The 21,495-nt window shown below is 33.3% G+C and overlaps 1 protein-coding gene across 1 annotated transcript; it reads left to right on the top strand.

The window, feature by feature from the left end:
- The first annotated feature begins 6,075 nt into the window (after positions 1 to 6,075).
- Positions 6,076 to 11,610, top strand: LOC106836015 (olfactory receptor 8G1). The gene is made up of 2 exons (XM_014848624.2): positions 6,076 to 6,100; positions 10,634 to 11,610. The coding sequence occupies exon 2, from the start codon at positions 10,675 to 10,677 to the stop codon at positions 11,608 to 11,610; it is 936 nt and encodes a 311-aa protein (XP_014704110.2). The 5' UTR covers positions 6,076 to 6,100; positions 10,634 to 10,674.
- The last annotated feature ends 9,885 nt before the right edge of the window (positions 11,611 to 21,495 follow it).

Below are 21,495 nucleotides of genomic sequence, written 5' to 3'. Positions count from 1 at the left end.
GGATTTAATCAAAATTAAAATGAGATATTACCTTAAGCCTGTCAGAATGGCTATAATTAAGACAAGAAATAACAAGTGTTGGAGAGGAAGTGGAGAAAAGGGAACTTTGATACACTGCTGGTAGGAATGAAAACTGGTGCAGCCATTATGGAAAACAGTACAGAGATTCCTCAAAAAGTTAAGAATAGAACTACGATTTGATTCAGCTATTCCACTGCTGAGTATTTATCCAAATAAATGAAAACACAAATTCATAAAGATATATGCACTCCTATGTTGATTGTGGTGTTATTCACGATAGCCAAGACTTGGAAACAACTTAAGTTCCTATCACTGGACGAATGGATAAAGAAGATGTGGTACATATACACAATGGAGTACCACTCAGTTATTAAAAAAGATGAAATCTTGCCATTTGCAACAATAAGGATGGACTTGAGGGTATTATGGTAAGTGACATAAGTCAGAGAGAGAAAGTCAAACATGGAATGATCACACTCATAAATAGAAGATAAAAACAACAATGACAAGAAGAAACAAACATAAAGAGAAAAAGATTAGATTTGTGGTTACTAGAGGGGAAGGAGGAGGGAGGAGGGTGAAAGGGGTTACTGGGTGCACGTGTAAAGTGATGGATGGTAATTAGTCCCTGCGTGGTTAACATGATGTAGTCTACACAGAAACTGAAATATAGTGATGTACACCTGAAATTTATATAATGTTATAAACCAGTGTTACCTCAAAAAATACAAACAGGAACAATGATGATTATGATGATGATATAATAATAGTAAACTATATCATTAAGATTTTATGAAATATTAAGCACTATGTCTAACACTTTAAATGGATAACTTTATTTAATTTTTACAGTATTCCTTCAAAGCAAGCCCTAGTATTATTTCCCTTTGAAAACTAAAGAAATTAGAACTTATTTAGTCTGAATAAATGCCCAGGGTCTCAAACATAATAAATTATCAGCCTAGAAAGTTTGGCTCTGGGACCCACTATTTTATTCAAAGTGGGACTTTGTACCCAGATAATTGTGGGTAGGTCTAAGAACTTTCTGAGAACTCTCTTCTACACATCAAGCATCCCCAGTCCATATATGACTGTGCTGCTTTCCTCCAGGTGTCTTCAATGGTATTTTCACTTTTTTATTTCATTTGGTGTAATGAATCAAAATCTTTCAATACTATTCTAGTGGAGGCAAAAAAGAGCAAAAATGGAAACTCGGTATAGTCTCATTGTGGACACACAGTACAGAGACTGAAATTATTATACTTGATAGCTACAATTTGTATACAAGCAGATCAAACAACATTGTCTTATTTTTATATCAATAATTCTGCAGTTATTTATGAAGCAACTGCTCATGAAAGCCAAATATCCTAAGTTGTATCACTTTCATGCCCTTCATGCTGTTTTGCTTTATAGTTTACAAATACTTTTCATTTCATGTTAAGTTTTTCTTTAAAACATCTCTTCCCTTCTCTCATATTGCATTTCTGCTTCTGTACATTTAACATCTTGTAACTATGAATTCACAGGATATTCTAAATATTCGGTTGTCTTCTCTCTCCTCCCAATTCAAACTATCTTATTCTTTATGCCAGATCAGTTTTCTTTGGATAGTGTGCTATGTTATTCACCTGATATAACAAGCTGAGGTGTTTACCTGTAGTTGCCAAATATAGGACAAAAATGTATACTATATCTTTATCACCCTCGTACTCCATGATACATCCATTCATTGATGTCAGACATTAATTCTCAAAGAGCCCTCATATTTATTTGACTTAATTTTCATCGGTCCTACAAAGGAAATGAAAAATGCTACAATCATAACTCTTGTCTTAGGCATGATTACTAACCCAATGCTCTGTCCAACAGACACAAATGGACCAACAATGGACAAAGAGAGTCTTGGTGGGTTGACCCTTGAATTACTGGGACTTGATCTCACACAGAAAATACAGACTCAGTGAAAGGTAATGTGAAGATCCAGAAAATCATATCATATTTAGGGTAATATGATCAAGCTACAAAAATAGAAAAGTAGACAGAAGACAGTTCATGAATTACCTCTGGGTCACTGTAAGATATAACTACTTTAGTGAAGTAATATTACACCTAAGTTGGTGTGGAAGATGGATCGAAAGAGAATAAAGCAGAATCCAAGATGGGGAGCAGTAATTTTATTGTTCTAAGCAAGATATTGCATACCAGTGATAGTGAAACTAGAAAGAAAGGAGACTCTCAAGAGTTTTGTGAAAGGGTGGATTGCTCAGAGATGGCTAAATAGAAATGAGTTGTAAGTAGAAGAATGCATAAGGATGAAGGCAAGTTTCTAGTTTGAATTACTAAATAAAAGGATGGATGAATGTAGAATTCTCAAGATAGAGCTCACTAACTAGGTAATAATTCACAGCAAAGAAATTGGATCACATAAGACTCGGTCAAATTCAAACTCTCTCTCTCTGTGTCTCTCTCTTCATACATCTATAGTACCTATAATATATATATATTTCTTCATATACATGTGTGTGTGTCTTCATATATATATATATAATATAGATACATATATAGAGAGAGAATATATATTATACATATATATATATATTCTCTCCTGAATCAGAACAAATACTCTGACAGAATTGAAAGAATAGCTTCCATGAGTTTCTTAGTAGTTTTCATTATTGTACAATCACTTATCAAAAGGTATGTTTATGTCTTTTCTATTTCTGACCTCAACCAGGCTCTAACTCTCTTTGTCACTTCTTTTATTCAGCACAAAGAAGTAACAGTCTCTTAGAATCATGCAGCCACTGTAATTCCATAGCTAAAAGCAGCTTTCTGATGCATGGTCATGAAGGACCTTGCTTGAATCTGAAACAATTATAAACAAAGGTCTTCAAAACAAGAGATCATCTAACACCTTGTTTCTCAGAGTGGTCCATAGACCAGTAGCAGTGGCAAAATCTGAGAGTTTGTTAAAAATGTATAGTCTCAAGCCATGTACTAGACTTACTAAATCAGAAACCACATTTGAACAAGATCTCTAGGTTATTCCTGTGCATATTAAATATTGAGAACTTTTAAAAAATATTGATAACTGACCTCAGACTCTAAGATTTTGATTTAATTGATATGGGATACACACTGTGTATTGAAATAAAAGGAAAATAAGATTTCTTTGATCATTTTAGATATGCATCCAAAATTGAGAGACACTAATGTAACCCAAGTCTAAACAGCTGTAAAGAGAATTACACCTGATCTAGCAGCCATGGCTTACCACAACTTCCTTGATGTGTCATTTTCAGTTTACCTTGATTCAAACTAATCCAAGAGTGTTTCTAATTACTCTTGTTTTGGAAAAAAAAAGTGAAAACACACAAGAAAGAAGAAGGCTTATGAAACATAGGTGCTTAATAACAAAGTATTTTTTAAATATACAATTTATTAAGTAGAATATTAATAGTGAAGTCCTCAAAAGGGTAAATATTACGTCAATATTTTGAATTCTTACCCCCAAACTCCAAAATCTAATTATGTATAGATTTCACTTTTGAATCGAGTAAATGTATTACCTATTTATACAGAAAATAAATTAAACATATTTTCATACAAGGAAACAAGTGGTTTAGTTCATTATTTAAACATTTCTAGCCCTATTAAAGGTAAGATAACTTTTCAGAATGTGCCATGGTCCTCTAAAACCAGTTATTCAGTGTGGACTGTGAACCAATAACCTTGGCTAGGAGCTTGTAAGAAATGCAGAATCTCAATCTCTCAAACCCCACTCACACCATTGGATCAGAATCTGCATTAAAATAAGTCCTTAGGTGATCCTGTGATCAAATCGTTAGCACTAATTGGTAATTCAGGATTGACAAAGAACCCCTCTTGAAGGATAAAGCTAGATAACTGGGAAATTTCAACTGTAATTGCTTCTTTTCTCAAGGGCTTGTTCTCTGAGAAATGGAAATCCTTGGAGAGTATTTCTCTCCAAGTTATTTGGGGTCTGGCATATCTAAGTCAAGGACACACCTTCATAGCACAGCAATCAGAACTGCTCAGGGGACTGTGAAGGGTGAGAATGTTTGCTATGTTGAAGCTGGAGAAACACAAATTGAAAATTTACGTACAGTTGGAGATACTGACTTGTGATGCAGAGCAGGTTCAAAAGTGACTCTGAGACCCAGGGCTGTGCCTGCCTTCCCAGCACTAAAGACAGCAGAGTGTCGGATATGTGCATCTCACAACATCAACATTAGTGCTATTCTCTCCTTAGTCAAAGAAAACAAGTTGTAAATAAAATTTCACACTGAGGTTTCCAGGAAGAAGAAAGGTGAGTGTGTTCATTTCACACTTCTGAATTGAGAATATTAGGTCTGTAAATAATCAATGTAAAAATTCAGGCAAATATTCCTCAATATATTGATTTTTGAATTATTCATAAAATACTTTTTTTTAATCCTATATAATGTGCCAAACACTGTGCTAGTTACTTAGGGTACAGAGGAGAGTAATTCTGATTGGTCCATCATCTGGCTTTCATCATAGCTCAGTCTGAAAACGTGCTGCTCAGAAATGACTGTTTTCTGTATTTAGAAGATCCAATCAATTAAAAGGAATTGGAGAATGTTTCCATGATGATTTCAATTCTAAATGAGATTTGAAAAGAAAAAAAAATATTTACTAGACAACAGAGAGAAAGAGGTGGTAAGACTATTTCATGTGAAAAGAAGAGCAAATAAAAAGGCAAATAGTAGGGAAAACCTGACATATTCTGGAGATAAGGCAAGCGTTCTGTGGCAGGAAGATTACAAAAACTAAGAGTGTTTGAGAGGGTCAAAAGAGTGCAGATTTTTGTATTTTATCCTAAAATGAATTAAGGAGATCTTTTCTCCAGTGTACGTGAATCATCATCTGGTTTATGGTTGAGTGCATTTCAGGAGAAGAATAAGCAGTTCATTCCATTTCTAAAAGCTCAAATGTTAGAATACTTTTCCTGACATTGATTAAAAGTGTATTTGTAAATCTTTCAAACACCATACACAAAATAAACTCTCTCACTTTTGCTTCCCTTAGGATATATAAATATGCCTGCAAGTTATCCCATTACCTTCAAATATTTTTCAAGCTTTTGACAGCTTTTCTATGTCTTCCATCTTCTCAGCATCCCTCCTTCACAAAGACATCCATAGCTAAATACTGAACTCCAGATATAATTTGAGAAGTATAGAACAGTACTTCCTAACTTCCTAGCACACATAGACAACGGTAATATTGTTATGGATAATGGGGTAAATGGATGAAAGAGTTTGTGGCTACCAGTGACCAACTAAGAGGCTCTGGATGTCACAAGTTTATCCCCAGGACCTCAGGGCTAAGAATAAATAATACAGCACCATTGTGATTTGTTCATCACATTTCATTTCCACGGCACATGAGTTGGGAATCTATGTTATCGATCTTATGTAGATTACTAATCATCATAGTCTAGTATTTTTACAGATAACATCAAAATCTCCCATTGCTTTTTCATCATCCACTATTCTGTGGGCTTTATTGAGTTCACAAGGAATATGCCTATTTTGTTTTCATTGGAATTGCATTCAAACCAGATATCATGTATGTGAAGAATTATTTTTTAAAACTAAGACTAGAAGTTAATTATTTTCTCTGCTAACTTTTAATTTGTTCGTTTGAACTATTTTCAGGATCTGGATTCATTTTCCTGGTTCTTATCGTTATTTAGTGCTAAAGTTACAGCAAGGTGGGAATACTGTTGACCTCAGGGTGTACATCATACTTGGGGGGATTGCCAATCTCTAAATCTAAGCTGAACTCAGATAAGGAACATTTCACAGAGATTATGAGTACTAATTCCATAGTACTCATATGTAACAGAGTAGAATAGAACTTAGACTGTGAGTTCCATTAGAGCAAGGAATGTGCCATTTTATTTTTTATATCTCTAGACTTCAGCTCAGTATCTGGCACTTTGTTGTCTCTCAGTAAGTTTGGCTCAATAAAAGAGAGAGAGAGAAACTGCAAGAGAGAGAAAGTTCTGAAATTCTTCACTTGAACTACTAGACTGACTTTAATTTCTTAATCCAATTGTTCCCAAACAATCATCAGAATTACCGTGATAGCTTTGTGTGTTTTCTTTTATTTTTAGAAAGTTCAGATCTCTAAACCACACCCTCAGAGATTCTGATTCACAGTGTCTAATATAGGGGTAGGAAATATATATTAAACAAACAAACAAAATCTCTCCAAATGAGAGGATTTCGAAAGTTGATGAATAGTTTTTGAGAAAATTTTTAAAATTCCAAAGGCTATTAATATCTAAAATAGAAGACAACTATGAGATATCAGAATGGAAGAAGAGGTAATGATACCAGTTAACTAAAGTAACTCCACATGTAAAGAGGAAGATTGGGAACGGATGTTAGCTCAGGGTGACGCTTTCTCAACAACAAAAATACATAAATAAAATAAAGTAACTCCACATGTAATCTGGAAAGTTGATTTCATGTTCAAAGTTGATAATTCTGGAAATAGAAATATGAACAAATTATTTAGAGTTGTGGAAGTAACTTTCAGAAGTAGAAAGAAACTGTTTTTCAGAGCTATTCTACAGAGATTGTATTATTTCTTGGTAGCAGAATTAAGAGCATAGAGAGGATGATTAAGGAACATTTGTCTCTCCTTTTAATCATGTTTATGTTCTTACATTCATCATTTTTTGTAAATACTATAATCTTCCTAGATGATTCTGATGGTCAACCATATGGAGAAATCCCTGAATTAATAAACACTCTTTGTGTTCAGATATGGTCTTTCCACATCTGACTGTAAAGCAACCAGCCCGCAGGACTCTTACCCATAAGCTTATGAGAGCCTATGCCACTTGCTTGTATGAAATAATGATGAACTCTCTGTGTCATATTCATATTGAGCAACTGACGTTTCTCTAGGTTCTCTTAGAATTAAGTCAGGATATAAGCATCACACATATTTCGTTGAATTTTTTACTAGTCATTTTATGCTAACTTGCTGCTATTTTATGTAACACTATTTTAAAATGATTATTTCATGTGTTGCTTCTTTCAAAAAATACAGAGAGATACCAAATGGATGGAAAACAACATGGTGCACAAACTCTAATGAAAAATATCCATTGTGGGGGCCTTCCCATGGTGCAGTGATTTAAGTTTACACATTCTGCTTCGGTGGCCTATGGTTCACCAGGTCAGATCCTGGGTACATGGCTCATCAAGCCATGCTGTGGCAGGCATCCCACATATAAAGTAGAGGAAGATGGGCATGGATGTTAGCTCAGGGTTGATCTTCCTCAAAAGAAAAATTAAAAAAAGAAACATTGTGACAATACACTAATATCAGACAAGAAGCTTTAACCAAGAAACATTAGAAAATATAAAATGGGCCATTCAATAATGATAAAGGGTTTAATTCAAAGTTTGAACAACTAAAAGGGTAAACAGGCAAATCAGAAACTTTAGTGGGAGACATTAACATGCCTATCTCAATAGCCATTAGAACAACAGACAAAATAATCACTAGGTATATGCAAAATCTAAACAACATAACTAATGAAGTGACCATAATTGAAATATACACACCACAGGGCCCTCAAAAACAGATAACATATTTTAAAACACATTGGGAATATTTATAAAAACTGATCATATGCTTTATTATAAAGATATCTTAGCAATTTTCAGTAATTTAGATATTTCAGAGTATGTTCATTAACCACAATGAAATTGACAGGCATTTAAAAACAGGAATAGCTTAAAAAAAATCCCACCTATTGTGTAGATAATTCACTTCCACATAATCCATGGGACAATGAAAAAAATAGAACAAAAATTGTAAAATATTTTGAACTGAATGATATCATAGATTTGATATATGAAAACAGGAGATACAGCTAAAATGGGCTTAGAGAGAAATTGATAACTTATATTTACATGTTAGAAAAAATAAAATTCGAAGATGTTGATTTAAGTTTCCACTTTAAGAAGTTAGGATAATAACAGAGAATCATACCAAACAAATGCATAAAGAATAAAATAAGTTACTGGAAGTAATTTAATAGAAAATAAATATATAATTCATAAAATCAGCATAGTGAGAAGTTAGTTTACTTGAACCAATTAATAAATTTGGAATATTTGTAGAACGAGAAATCAAGATGAAAAAGAGAACCATAGTTTACCGATTTCAGAAATGAATAAGCAGAAATCTCAGCATAGTCTACAATTTTTTGTAAATAGTAAAGAAATCATTATGAAAAATCTAATGCAACACATTTGAGAATTTTCAAAGTGGATGAATATGTTGAAATTTCAACTTAGAAAAGCAGAGAAGGAAAATGAAATCTGAATCAGTGATACCTATGAAGTAAATCCAAAACCTTGTTAAAAACTCTCAAAGAAAACAAAACCACAGGTCTAGTTTGCTACACTGGTGAAGAGTTCCAAATATTTCGCTAAACTTTGTGCAATTTATTCCAAAAAACATAATGTTTTTGAGATTTCTGTTATTGCATGTATTTTTGATATATTCCTTTTTTAATGCTGAATAGTATTCCAACTCTCTCTCTCTTTCCATATATATATGTAAATATGTATGTATGTATGTACACCACAACTCATTCATCTATTCATCAGTTGATGAACATACATTTGGGTTGTTTCCAGTTTTGAAATTTTATTTATAAATCTGCCATGCACATTTTTGTACAAGCCTTTATGTTTACAAATGTTTACACTTCTTTGGGGATAAATACTGAGGAGTAAAATTGTTGGATTGGATAGTAAATGTTCATTTAAACTTGCAAGAAATTGACATGCTGTTTTCCAAAATGGTTGAAAAGTTTTATATCCCCTCATCAGATTTGTATGACAAGTCCAGTTGCTTCTCATCAACAATTGGTATTTCCAGGGGTTTTTGGTTGGTTTGTTTTACCTATTCCAATATAGGTATGTAGAGAGGTCTCATTATGGTTTTAATTTTCATTTCCTTGATGACTAATGACATTTGGCATATTTTCATTTACTTATTGATTATTCATATACATTTGTTGTGACGTATATGTTCAGATATTTTAAACTCTTTAAATTTACTTGTATTTATGTTAAAAATTGTAAATATTACTTACCTTTTTGGGACTAAAGCCCTTTGTCAGATATATGTATTGCCTTGGGCTAACCTTTACATTTTCTTAATGGTGTCTTTTGAAGAGTAGTTTTTAGTTTTGATGAAGTACAATTTAAACATTTTTATGTTTACTTGTTTTACTTGTTTGTTAAGGTTTTATTTTTGTTTTATTTTTGTGTGTGCATGTATGTCCTTTATAAAAAATAATCTTAAACTACTCTATTATCTCAGAGATTTTCTTCTAGATGTTTTATAGTTTAGCCTTTGTGCTCAGATCTATGCATTCAGGTTTATTTTAGTGCGGATATGAGATAAAAATTTTAGATTTTCTATATTTCCTATATTTTTATAATTCAACTCTAATCCATTTGAAAATTTTACTTTGGTGTGTAGAATGATTAAATCATCAGTTTTCCATTTAACAGAATAAGGAATCACATTTGTAATTCTGTTTTGCTAATAGGATGCCTCTGCTTTGTGCAAAAGATGAAAGAGAATCCTTACAATTGTAATATTAAGATTTCTGTTTCTGTAATTTGAAGTGAGCAATTGTAGCATATTTTCCAACTGATAAAATGTTAATAGGTAATAATGAAATCACAGTAATGATCGTGCTCTTTCTGATGGATAAGTCTCTCCTGATTTTATTCTAGGTAGAGAACATTATCTCTCTTTTGCAGACTCAGAAGTCAAGACAAAAAGAAGTTGTTTTACTTGTCCAAAGATATCAGCTGGTAAATGATGGGATCAGAATATGAACACAGGCACTTTGCCTTTAAGGCCTGTCCATTTAACTGTTACTCATAGTGCTTCTCTCAAGCAAAGGCAGAAGTACTTGGTCCAGAGACCAGAACCCGCTAACTGTGGTTCAATCCACGTGGTAGATTTGTACAATGATTGTTGTAGGTGTTGTTTCATGTTAATAAGATTTGAAAATCTGAAGTTTTATGAAGAAATTTAGATTTATGATAATTATTTTAAAAACTGAAATGTCAAAAAATAATAAAGTCTCTGTTCACCTCTGCCAGAAAATTGCAGGTTATTAAAGACTCCTACTACCCTTAGGCAGAGTTTACTCTCCCAAGTTGTCACTCAACCAGTTTTCTTCATTGATATTGGCTTCTTTAATATTTAAGTTTGAGAGTCTTAATTATAAATGTTGATTCAATAATCATTAAAATGTTTAAAATAGGAAGTAGACACTCTTAATGTTTTCAATGATTATAAACATGGCTAAACTATTTTTATATGAAATGCATTTATTATATTTGAAAATGAGGCTTAATAAATATTGAATCAAGATAAATTTTACTTACATAAATTGACCCATAATTAATTGATGACATAGACCAAGAGGATACCTAATCCATGAAACATCTTTATGGGGCACCCTACTCTAAATAGAGAAGAATAATGAAGTTCTTCCAACAACCGTGTTTTCCTCTCTCCTCTGCAGAAACTCTCCAAAGGAAAATGGCAGCAGGAAATCATTCCACAGTGACTGAGTTCATCCTCGCTGGGATAACAGAACAGCCAGAACTCCAGCTGCCCCTCTTCCTCCTCTTCCTAGGAATCTATGTGGTCACAGTGGTGGGGAACCTGGGCATGATCGCACTAATAGGGCTCACTTCTCACCTGCACACCCCCATGTACTATTTCCTCAGCAGCTTGTCCTTCATTGACTTCTGCCATTCTACTGTCATTACCCCCAAAATGCTGGGGAACTTTGTGACAGAGAAGAACATTATCTCCTACCCTGAATGCATGACTCAGCTCTATTTCTTCCTCGTTTTTGCTATCTCGGAGTGTTACATGTTAGCTGCAATGGCATATGACCGCTATGTCGCCATCTGTAGCCCCTTGCTTTACAATGTTATCATGTCTCATCAGGCCTGTTTCTCCCTGATTTTAGGAGTGTATATTATAGGCCTGATTTGTGCATTTGCTCATACAGGCTGCATGTTTAGAGTTCATTTCTGCAAATTTGATATGATCAACCATTATTTCTGTGATCTTCTTTCCCTCTTAAAACTCTCCTGTTCTAGTACCTATGTCAACAAATTACTGATTCTAATCTTTAGTGCAATTAATATCCTTGCCCCGAGCCTGACCATCCTTAGCTCTTACATCTTCATCATTGCCAGCATCCTCCACATTCGCTCCACTAAGGGCAGGTCCAAAGCCTTCAGCACGTGCAGCTCTCACATCTTGGCTGTTGCTGTTTTCTTTGGATCTGCTGCTTTCATGTACCTGCAGCCATCATCAGTCAGCTTCATGGACCAAGGGAAAGTGTCCTCTGTGTTTTACACTATTGTTGTGCCCATGCTGAATCCCCTCATCTATAGCCTACGGAATAAAGATGTTAGTGTTGCCATAAAGAAAATGCTAGAAAGAAGAATATTCTTGTAATAAGAAATAACACAAGGATGATTTATTAGTCTCAGTCATTGGCTATTACATTGTATTAATTGATATGTTTAATCTTAGCTCACCTGTCATAAATATATATATATCCTCAAAATATATCTATATGTTGGATATATATATATAAACATATATCCATGTATCCATATATTTAGCAGGATTCTATTGACATTTCTTATCCCAAGGCCTTTGCTGCCATTTCCCTATGGAATTTTCTCTCATAAATATCATTGAGACATGGATTAGAAGAAATACTAAAGACAACCTGCATACATGGACCCACTAATGCCATCACCACCATCTTCTCCCCTTTTTCTCCCATACAATTGATAAAAACCCTCAATGAAAATACCTTCTGGCAGTGATTACCAACCTCCTTTCTTCTATCTAGTCAAAAACAGCAAAAATCATAGCAATATGATGACTGTAATGTTTAGCTTTACACATCTCTAGTCGGGAAAATTCTCTTTCTAACCATATCTCATTATACACCTTCTTTTTCTGAGTAATTTTCTTTATTTCTTATCTTCGAAATCTAACCAGAACTTTAAAATCTGAGTTATAGACCTATGTATATGTTGTTATAGTGCCTAATTCAATATCCCCCTGTTTTGTTATCTATTATTCTAGTTTGTAATGGTCTGTTTATTGTCCAAATTCACACAGGACTGTTAATCTCCATCAAGGTAGCCCACTGTACATTTGGTTCACTACCATATATCCAGTTAGCAGCTTGGTTCCTGTTTCCAGCGGATACGTTTTACCCTTCCTTTAATTTATTTATTTTTGGTTTCTGGATTTTTTAGTGGAAGTGGTTAAGTTTCTCCGTTTGACTTCCAGTTTATGGAGACTGGTTTATCTATATGTGTATTCATAGTCTTGGAGTTATACAATTTGTAGTTCATCCAAATCATTAGCTGGAGGGAAGGTAGGAAAAGGAGTCACAGCTTTCAAAGGCTGTTCCCTGAGAACTCTAAAAATGTTTAACACTGAGCATACCAAGTACACTAAGCATACCAAGCAGACCTGGTCAAGATCTCCATCAATCTACCTTGAGATAACTAATAAAATGTGCCAGAATCTGACCTGAAAAAATACACCTTTAACGGCCATAAGAACTTAATTGTCATTTCCTCAGAAAAGTCGTCTTTGAAGCTCCAATTTAAATTACTTTCTACACTATTTCTCTCTTCTAGCTCTCAGATATTACCTCCTTTCTTCTTAACACTGACTGCTTATGGTAATTGTGTGACTTGAATGTTTATTCTTTTAATCTCCCTTTTATGAATTGACTGAAGCTCTACCAGGGTATAGAGTAGTTACTCAAATAATATAGTTTCAAAATTGTACCAGACACCTCTGGTAACCCCCTCACATCCTCTGACAGCCTCTCGTTTCAACTTCATATACATTTGTTCATTCTGTGCAAGTTCAAACTCAGCATGCGTTGACAGTATTCTATTTAAGTACCCACCTTGATTTTCTTTTCATGTTTTTAAATTAACATTATTTTTTAGAAGCTTTAAATTTATTGAAAATGATGAAGATAGTGGATTCCCATTTACCTGTACCTGATTTCCCCTATTATTAACATTTTACACTAGTATGCCACATGAATCACTATTAATAAACAATTACTGATACATATATTATTAATTGAAGTCCACATTTACCACCTAGTTTTTACAAGTTCCATTTTTTTGTTCCATTATCCCAGCCAGGATATCAAATTACATTTAGCTATGATGTCTCTTTAGTCTTCTCTTAGCTGTGACAGTTTCTCAGATTCTCCTTGCTTTTGATGACCTTGAGAATTTTTAGGAGTACTTGTTATGCAATTTGTAGAATGTCCATTAATTGGGAATTATCTGATGTTTTTTGTATTGTTACACTTTGGCTATGGGTTTTTGAAAGGAAGATCACAAAGTTAAAGTGTCATTTCACTATATCACATCAAAGATACATACTGTCAACATTCAGCGTGACTTATCATTGTTGATATTAACCTTTTTGATCTGTTTGAGGTAGTGTTTGTCTGGTGTCTGCACTGAACAGCTATCTGTTATCTTTTTTTCCCTCTTCTATGTACTCTTTGGAAGGAAGTCACTATGTGAAGTCCATACTTACAGAGTGGGAAATTATGCTCCAAGTCATTCAGGGAGGAATATCTACAAAAATTATTTGGAATTCTTATTTCTGGATCTTTTCTTTTTCCCTGTTTACTTATGTGTCCAATCATGTATTTATATTATCAGTATGGACTCACGGATACATACTTAATACTTTGGGTTATAATTCAATACTACTATATTTATTTTCTTGCTCAAATTGTTTTAGCATTGGCCATGGGAAGCTCTTTCAGTTGGCTCTTGTGTCCCTTTGACAAATATCCATCAATCGTGAATGTAATTGTTTTTTATAACTTTCTTGTTTCCAGGCAGTACAACATGCCCCGGGCTCATCTTATAAACTTTCTGCCAAGTCTTAGAATCAGCTATTTCTCCAGGGAGTCCTGCTTCCTTTTATTGGAGAATGGTCTTAGAAACTGAGATCTGAGTACCAGGTGTGCTTGTTGCTACCATGGTGTCATTGCTTCTAGGCCCTCTCAGCTGACAGAGCAAGAAAATACATATAGGTTTATTAACTTATGATACTTATATCTATAAATATTGTTATGTATAATCATCTCTCTCTCTCTCTCTATATATAAAGCTAAACATGAGTTCATAATGTCTATAACTCTATTCCATTAGCACCTGGATTATTCTAGCTTCTTCTCCTTGCTTACATGTAAACTCCAACTCAAATAGTAAGAAATCTGGTTTCCATTATCTGCCATACATTTACTTAACTGTCCAATTCCTCTATACTTGTATAGCAGTATCAGAATTGCTACCCCATACCCTTATGGGAATCAACTTTATCAACTAGAGTACAATGCCTATGTACAGTTTTTATTTTCCTAAGTTTATTAGGGTAGCATCTTTTCCTCAACTCCATCAATGAGATTGTTTTATACATTTGCAATACATTTAGACTGTTTTGTCACATTCTGCATCCATCCTGAGTTCCTCAACCTAAGTGATTTTGTTCTTTAAATTTGCATACATTGGGATTTACTTTTTGTGCTGCAAAGTTCAGTGGTTTCTGCTAATGCATAGTCTTGCATATCCACAATTATAGCATCATATAGAATCATTTCACTGCTGTGAAAAATCTCCTGTGCTTCCCAGTCTATACTTCCAAATATTTGGCAGTTACTGATGTATTTTTTGTCTCTGTAGTTTTACCTTTACTAGAACGTCACATATACACAGATTGTAGCCACTTCAAACTAGCTTCCTTCACATAGCAATATGCCTTTAAGATTCATCCATGTCTTTTCATTGTTTGACAGATCATTTCTTTATATTGTTCAAATATTCCATTGTATAGTTGTACCACCCTTTGTGTATCTACTTAGCAAATTAAGGACTTTTTGGTCACTTACAGTTTTTGAAGATTATGAATAAAGCTGTTGCATTTATTTGCATTTTTTTGTGTGGGCATAAGTTTTCAAATCAGTTGGATAAACACCTAGGACTATATTTGCTGGATCATACGGTAAGAATATGTCTATCTTTGTAAGAAACTGTTTAACTGTTTTCCAAAGTGGCTAAGCTGTTTTACATACCCAACAGCAATCAATGAGAGTTCCTTCATCTCCGTATCCTCATCAGCAATGGGCATTGTCAGGAATTTTTTGGATCTCAGCCATTCAAATTGGTGTTTAGTGGTATCTTGTTGTTTTTAATTGAAGTTTCCCTGATGACAAATAATGTTGAAAATTTTTCATATGCTTGTAGGCCATCTATGCATCTTCTTTGGTTGTTTGTTCACATCTGTTGTGCACTTTTCAGTAGGTTGCATACCCTTTTATTTTTTTTAGTTTTAAGTGTAGTTCATATATTTTGAACACAAGTCATTTTCAGATATGTATTTTTTCTTCAGCACTGTGTTGACTATTATGGCCTTTTGCCTTTCCATTTTAAGAATTGTAAGATTATTTTGTCAATATTTACAAAACTCCTTGCTGGCATGTCATTTGAGATGGTACTGGATGTATAGATCAAGTTTTGAAGAACAGACACATTAACAACATCATGTCTTCCAGTCCATGTACATGAACTGTCTCCTCATTTATTAAGATCTTTGATTTATTTCATCAAAGTGTTGTTGTTTTTCACATAAAATTCTTGTACATATTTTGTTAGATTTATGCTTAATCATTCCATTTTTTGTATTATGAATTTTATTATTTTTATTTAAAATTCCAATTGTTCATTGATGGTATATAGAAAAGCAACTGACTTTTACGTATTGACCTTGATTCCTGTGACCTCGCTATACTTGCTTATTCATGTTAGGATTTTTTCTGTGTGTATTCTTTGAGATTTTCCATAAAGACAATCATGCTATCTGATAATAAAGTGTATTATGTCATCCTTCTTAATATGTATATCTTTGATTTCCTTATATTATTGTACAAGTTAGGACTTCCAATAAAATGAGTAAGAGTGTTAATTGAGGTACATAAGGCTTTATTCCTAATCTTAAGGAGAAAGTTCAGCACTGTCTGTTCATATTTTCCTGAGGCCTTCTTCCCATTGCTGGAGCCAACCCAGAATTTCCATTGGGAAGAACCCTTAGCCAATAGATCTTGTGTATACATGTTCCATTTTCTAGTCCCTCAGCGTCACTATAATAGTCAAGGTTCTCAAGAGAAACAGAAACAATAGGATATATAGAGATATGTAGAAAGAGACTTATTATGAGGGATTAGTTCTTATGGCTTGGAGGCTGAGAAGTCCCACAATCTGATGTCTGCAACCTAGAGACAGGGAAAGACATTAGTGTAGTTTTAGATTAAGCCTGAAGACATGAAATCCATGGAGCCAATGGTCTAAGTCTCAGGCCAAGTCTTAAGGCTGAAGAACCAGAAGTGCTGATGTTAGAGGGCAGAAGACAAAGATGTCTTATTTCAAACAGAGAGAGTGAATTTACTCTTCTACCTATTTGTTCTACTCAGGAAGATTGGATGATGCTCACTCGTATTGGTGAGAGTTATTATCTCTTTCAATTTACCAATTCAAATGCGAATATCTTCCAGAGATATCCACACAAATATACCCAGAAATAATGTTTTACTAGCTATCTGGACATCCCTTAGCCCAGTCAAGTTGACACATAAAATTAATCATTACAATGACAATTCTGAGAGGCGCAATATGCACTCCTCAGCAAATACTAATAAAATTGAGCTCCCGTTGCCCATAAACAGTATCTCAATAACATAGTTTTATATTGGATATTTTTCTTCCTGTCTTACTCTTCTCGCTTCTCCATTCCTGGTTCCTGAACTTGTAGATTGGTACACAATTCCACTTTTAAAACATTGTCAATATCTAGTGAAATTGAAGATAAGCAATGCTATACTCCATTAATTCTATTCCATGATATTAAACCTAGACCAAAAGGCTTTTCTTAGCACCATTGTTTATAATCATTTTAAAGTTCAAGTGTAAAGTGAAAAATTATTATAGATTTACAAGATAATATCAAGTAAAATAAAGGATCTACATACAGTGAAATGACTGAATCTCCAAAGCATTGTTATTAAAAAAGAGAATTAAGAAAAAGTATGCATAATATTTTTGCATGAACTTAAAAAGTTGAAAACCTGGTAAAAATAAACTATATTTTAAGGGCCCCTATATGCAGTAAAACTATAAAAATGGCAAGGATTTGCCTATCATTACAGTCAAAGACATGTACAGATATTATTGTCAAGTATAATACTGAAATAATTTTATAGATGACTTTGTATAGATACATATATTAAATTTATACATATGTATGCTATTAATGTATACTGAATATTTTTAAATATTTTTCTCAGTTTGCTATATTTCAGAACGAAAGGGGAAATTGACATTGGATAAAATGGCTAGGGAAGAAAGAAAATATCAACCCAATAATGCATATAAGAAAATTCTCTGTTATAGGAATAAAACAAGGAGAAATATATTATTAGTTGAATGAGACCTACCTGGAACAACAGTATTGGAATGGCATCAGTTGAAGAGACTATAAGAGGAAAACTAGAAACCCTCAGATAAGGTTATGGGATGTGCCTTCTATCTGTTCTTGAACCTCTATCTTGCTCTTTTTTACTCATGATATAACAAACAATATATTTCAGTAATAAATGTACACATCAATCAAAACAATTAATTTAAGGTAATAATTTAATTTTTATCTAAATTTTAAAAGTTAATTTTAAAATAAACATTTATAAGATGAATAAAACTCTCTTATCACTGTGCTGAAAGTGGCTCAGCTTTGAAGTTGACTGAATATCATATGCTTAACACATTTTGTTGTGTTTAATATGACAATACTGCACTAAATAATACAGGCTTAAGAAGTAGATTAGCATTTTGTAGAATGGGAATTGTCTTATATCTTCACTTCTCTCTACATGGGAAGGCAAACGCCTTTATTTGTCAATTCCCACAATAGGAATTAAAGTAAAATTCAAATACAATTTGACTTATAATTTTTCAGTTAAAAAAATAAAGATATACCCCCAATAAAATTACACCTTTACCTTTTAATATATTTATTTAAACATCTCATAAATATAATCTTGAATTAAATAAAATTGAGAGGGATTTATAAAGTCTATTAAGTAGAAAAATAAATATTAATTTAGTGGTAAACTTTGCATGTATGAAGATGCCAACCTGTCTCCCTACTCCCATTTCGAAACTCTGATTTTATTTATTTATTTAAAATAAAATGATATGCACAAATCAATTAATGGAATTCAGAAACTCCCTGAAATCAGCTCAATACCCTCTGAATACTGACAAAATGATTCTAAAGTTTATATGGAGAGGCAAAAGATGCAGAATAGCCAACACAATATTGTAGGAGAAGAACAAGGTTAGAGGACTGACACTATGTAACTTCAATATTTTCTATACAGCTACAATAATCAAGACAGTGTGGAATTAACAAAAGAATAGACAAATCAATAGAACCTAATTGAAAACCCATAAATGGACCCACATAAATACAGTCAATTGATCTTTGATCAAGGTACAGTGGTTATTTGAAGGGAACAATATAGTCTTTCAACAAATGGTGCTGGGACAACCAGATATGCATAAATTAAAAAAAGAATCTAGATATAGACTTTATACCTTTCATAAAAATTAACTCAAAATGGATTATAAGCCCAAATGTAAAACAAAAAGTATAAAAACTAACAGATATCACAGGAAATATTCTAAGTGACCTTGAGTTTGGTGATGACTTTTTATACATAACTCTAAAAATATGATCTGTTAAAGAAAAAATTGACAAGATGGATCTCATTAAAATTAAAAACTTCTGTTCTGTGAATGACACTGTCAAGAGAATGAGAAGGCAAGCCACAGACTGAAAGGAAATCTTTGCAAAAGACATATCTAATAAAAGATTGTTATCCAAAATATAGAACGACTTAAAACTCAACAGTAAGAAAACAAAAAAAAAAAACACATTAAAAAATGGCACAAGATGTGAGTGGGCAGCTCACCAAAGAAGATACACAGGCAGTGAATAAGTGTATGAAAAATGTTCAACATACTTTGTTGTATATGAAAATTTATGTTGTATTTGAAAGTTTAAAGTATATGCAAAGATGTTCAACATTATGTCATTAGGGAATTCAAAATTAAAACAGTGAGATACAACTACACACCTATTCAAATAGTTAAAATTGAAAAACTTGGAATACCAAATGCCAGTGAGGATGTGGAGCAACAGGAACTCTCCTTCATTGCTGGTGAGAACGCCAAATGTTACACTCACTTGGAAAGACAATTTGGTAATTTCTTGCAAAACTAAACATACTCTTACCAATGTAACCCAGAAATTCCACTCTTTAGTATTCACTCAAATAAGCTGAAAACTTATGACCACACAAAAATCTGCACACAAATCTTTATAATAACTATATTCATAATTGCTAGAACTTTAAGGCAACCAACATGTCCATAATAATTGAGTGGATAACCAAACTGTAGTACATCCATACAATGGAATAGTGTTCACGGCTAAAAAGCAATGAACTATCAAGCCACAAAAAGACATGGAAGAACTTAAATATATATCACTAAATGGAAGAAGCCAAACTGAAAAGGTCACAGACTGTAGGATCCCAATTGCATGATATTCTGGAAAAGGCAAAACTTTGGAGACAATAAAAAGATCAGTGATTACCAGGGGTTAAAAATGAGGAAGGATGAATGGGTGAACAGAGAAGGTTTTTAGGGTAGTTAAACTATTTTGTAGGATACTATAATGGTGGAAACATGCCATTATGCATTTGTCAAATCTTACAGAATGAACAACGACAGTGAACCCTAATGTAAACTATGAACTGTGGGTTACAATATGTCAGTGCATGTTCACTGATTTTAACGCACTCTCATGTGAGAAGTTGACAGTATGGAAGGCTGGGGAGGGGCAGGGGGTACATGAGAACTCTTTGTACTTTCTGCTAATTTGGCTGGGATTCTAAAACTACTCTAAAAAATAAAATCTGAAAAAACACAATGTAATATTGTCTAAGACTATGTATTAAGAAACACAACTTAGTAAACCACAAACCCAAAGTTTTAATTTGATTTTATATTTTAATTGAAGGCCAAAAACTATGGGGAAATAAGCAGCCTCTTGAAAGTATTACAGTCTAACCTTGTAAGCTCCACACTCTAGAAGACCCATTCATATCTTAAAATTTATCTGATTGTGACAGGCAGAATTTTATAATAGGCCCCTGGTATGTAAACCCCATATGGAACTCTGAGTGTGGGCAGAACCTGTAAGTATGTTGGGCTTTCACTCCCATAAGTATGTGAGTATGCTATGTTATATGGCATAGCTGAAGGGATTTTGCAGATGCAATTAAGTTTCCTAGTAAATTGACTTTATTATATTTAATTTTTGTTTTTAAACAATCCATTTTTTTAAATTGAGATATAATTGACATATAGCATTATATTAGTTTCAGGTGTATAACAAATGATTTAATATATGTATATATTGGGAAATGACTGCCACAATAAGTCTACGTAACATCCATCATACACATAGTTACACATTTTTTTTCTTGTGATGAGAACTTTTAAGATCTACTCTCAGAAACTTTCAAATATGCAATGCAGTATTATTAACTATGGTCACCATGTTGTACATTACATCCCCAGCACTTATTTTTTTTATAACTGGAAGTTTGTACATTTTGATCACCTAAACAGTCAATTCTTAAAGGACAAAGACGATACGTGTTCAGTGCTTGAAATTTCTAGGGCTCTGGAAAATACTGTTGAGGAAATGGTGAAGTGTAGAATATACTAAAGCATAGATGATCCAGAAGAATGCTTCAGATCAACCTATAAATATGTTATGTGTGGCAGGCTTCATGCTAGGTGGTGATACAAAGAGAAATAATATCTAGGCTTTTCCATTGTGGTTCTTGCAGCCTTGTGGAGATGTAGATGCTTAAACAGAGCATCTTAAATACAATACAGTGATTGGTACTCTAGGTACAGTGCAGCCAAATTGATTTGAGAGTACACATAAGGAATGTCTAACGTTGAGCCCCACCCTTTCAAGTGTGAAGGTTTGTTTGGTTTGTATATTCTGATGGATCTAAGGGGTCAAACTCAGTTATTCCCTAATACACACATTTTCTTTGAAGCCGGCAATTGAAGAGAACATGTGCATCTTCCTGAGACATTAGAAAACATTTAAAAATGAGAACCTTAGGATGATAAA

The sequence above is a fragment of the Equus asinus genome, chromosome 20 (genome assembly GCF_041296235.1).
Source record: "Equus asinus isolate D_3611 breed Donkey chromosome 20, EquAss-T2T_v2, whole genome shotgun sequence".
Taxonomy (NCBI): domain Eukaryota; kingdom Metazoa; phylum Chordata; class Mammalia; order Perissodactyla; family Equidae; genus Equus; species Equus asinus.
The sequence above is the reverse complement of the archived record's forward strand: the minus strand, read 5'-3'. Positions and strand labels throughout refer to the sequence as shown.

What these genes read in the sequence shown, in the direction of transcription:
- LOC106836015 (XM_014848624.2), top strand. Translation starts at nt 10,675, where the DNA reads ATGGCAGCAGGAAATCATTCCACAGTGACTGAGTTCATCCTCGCTGGG.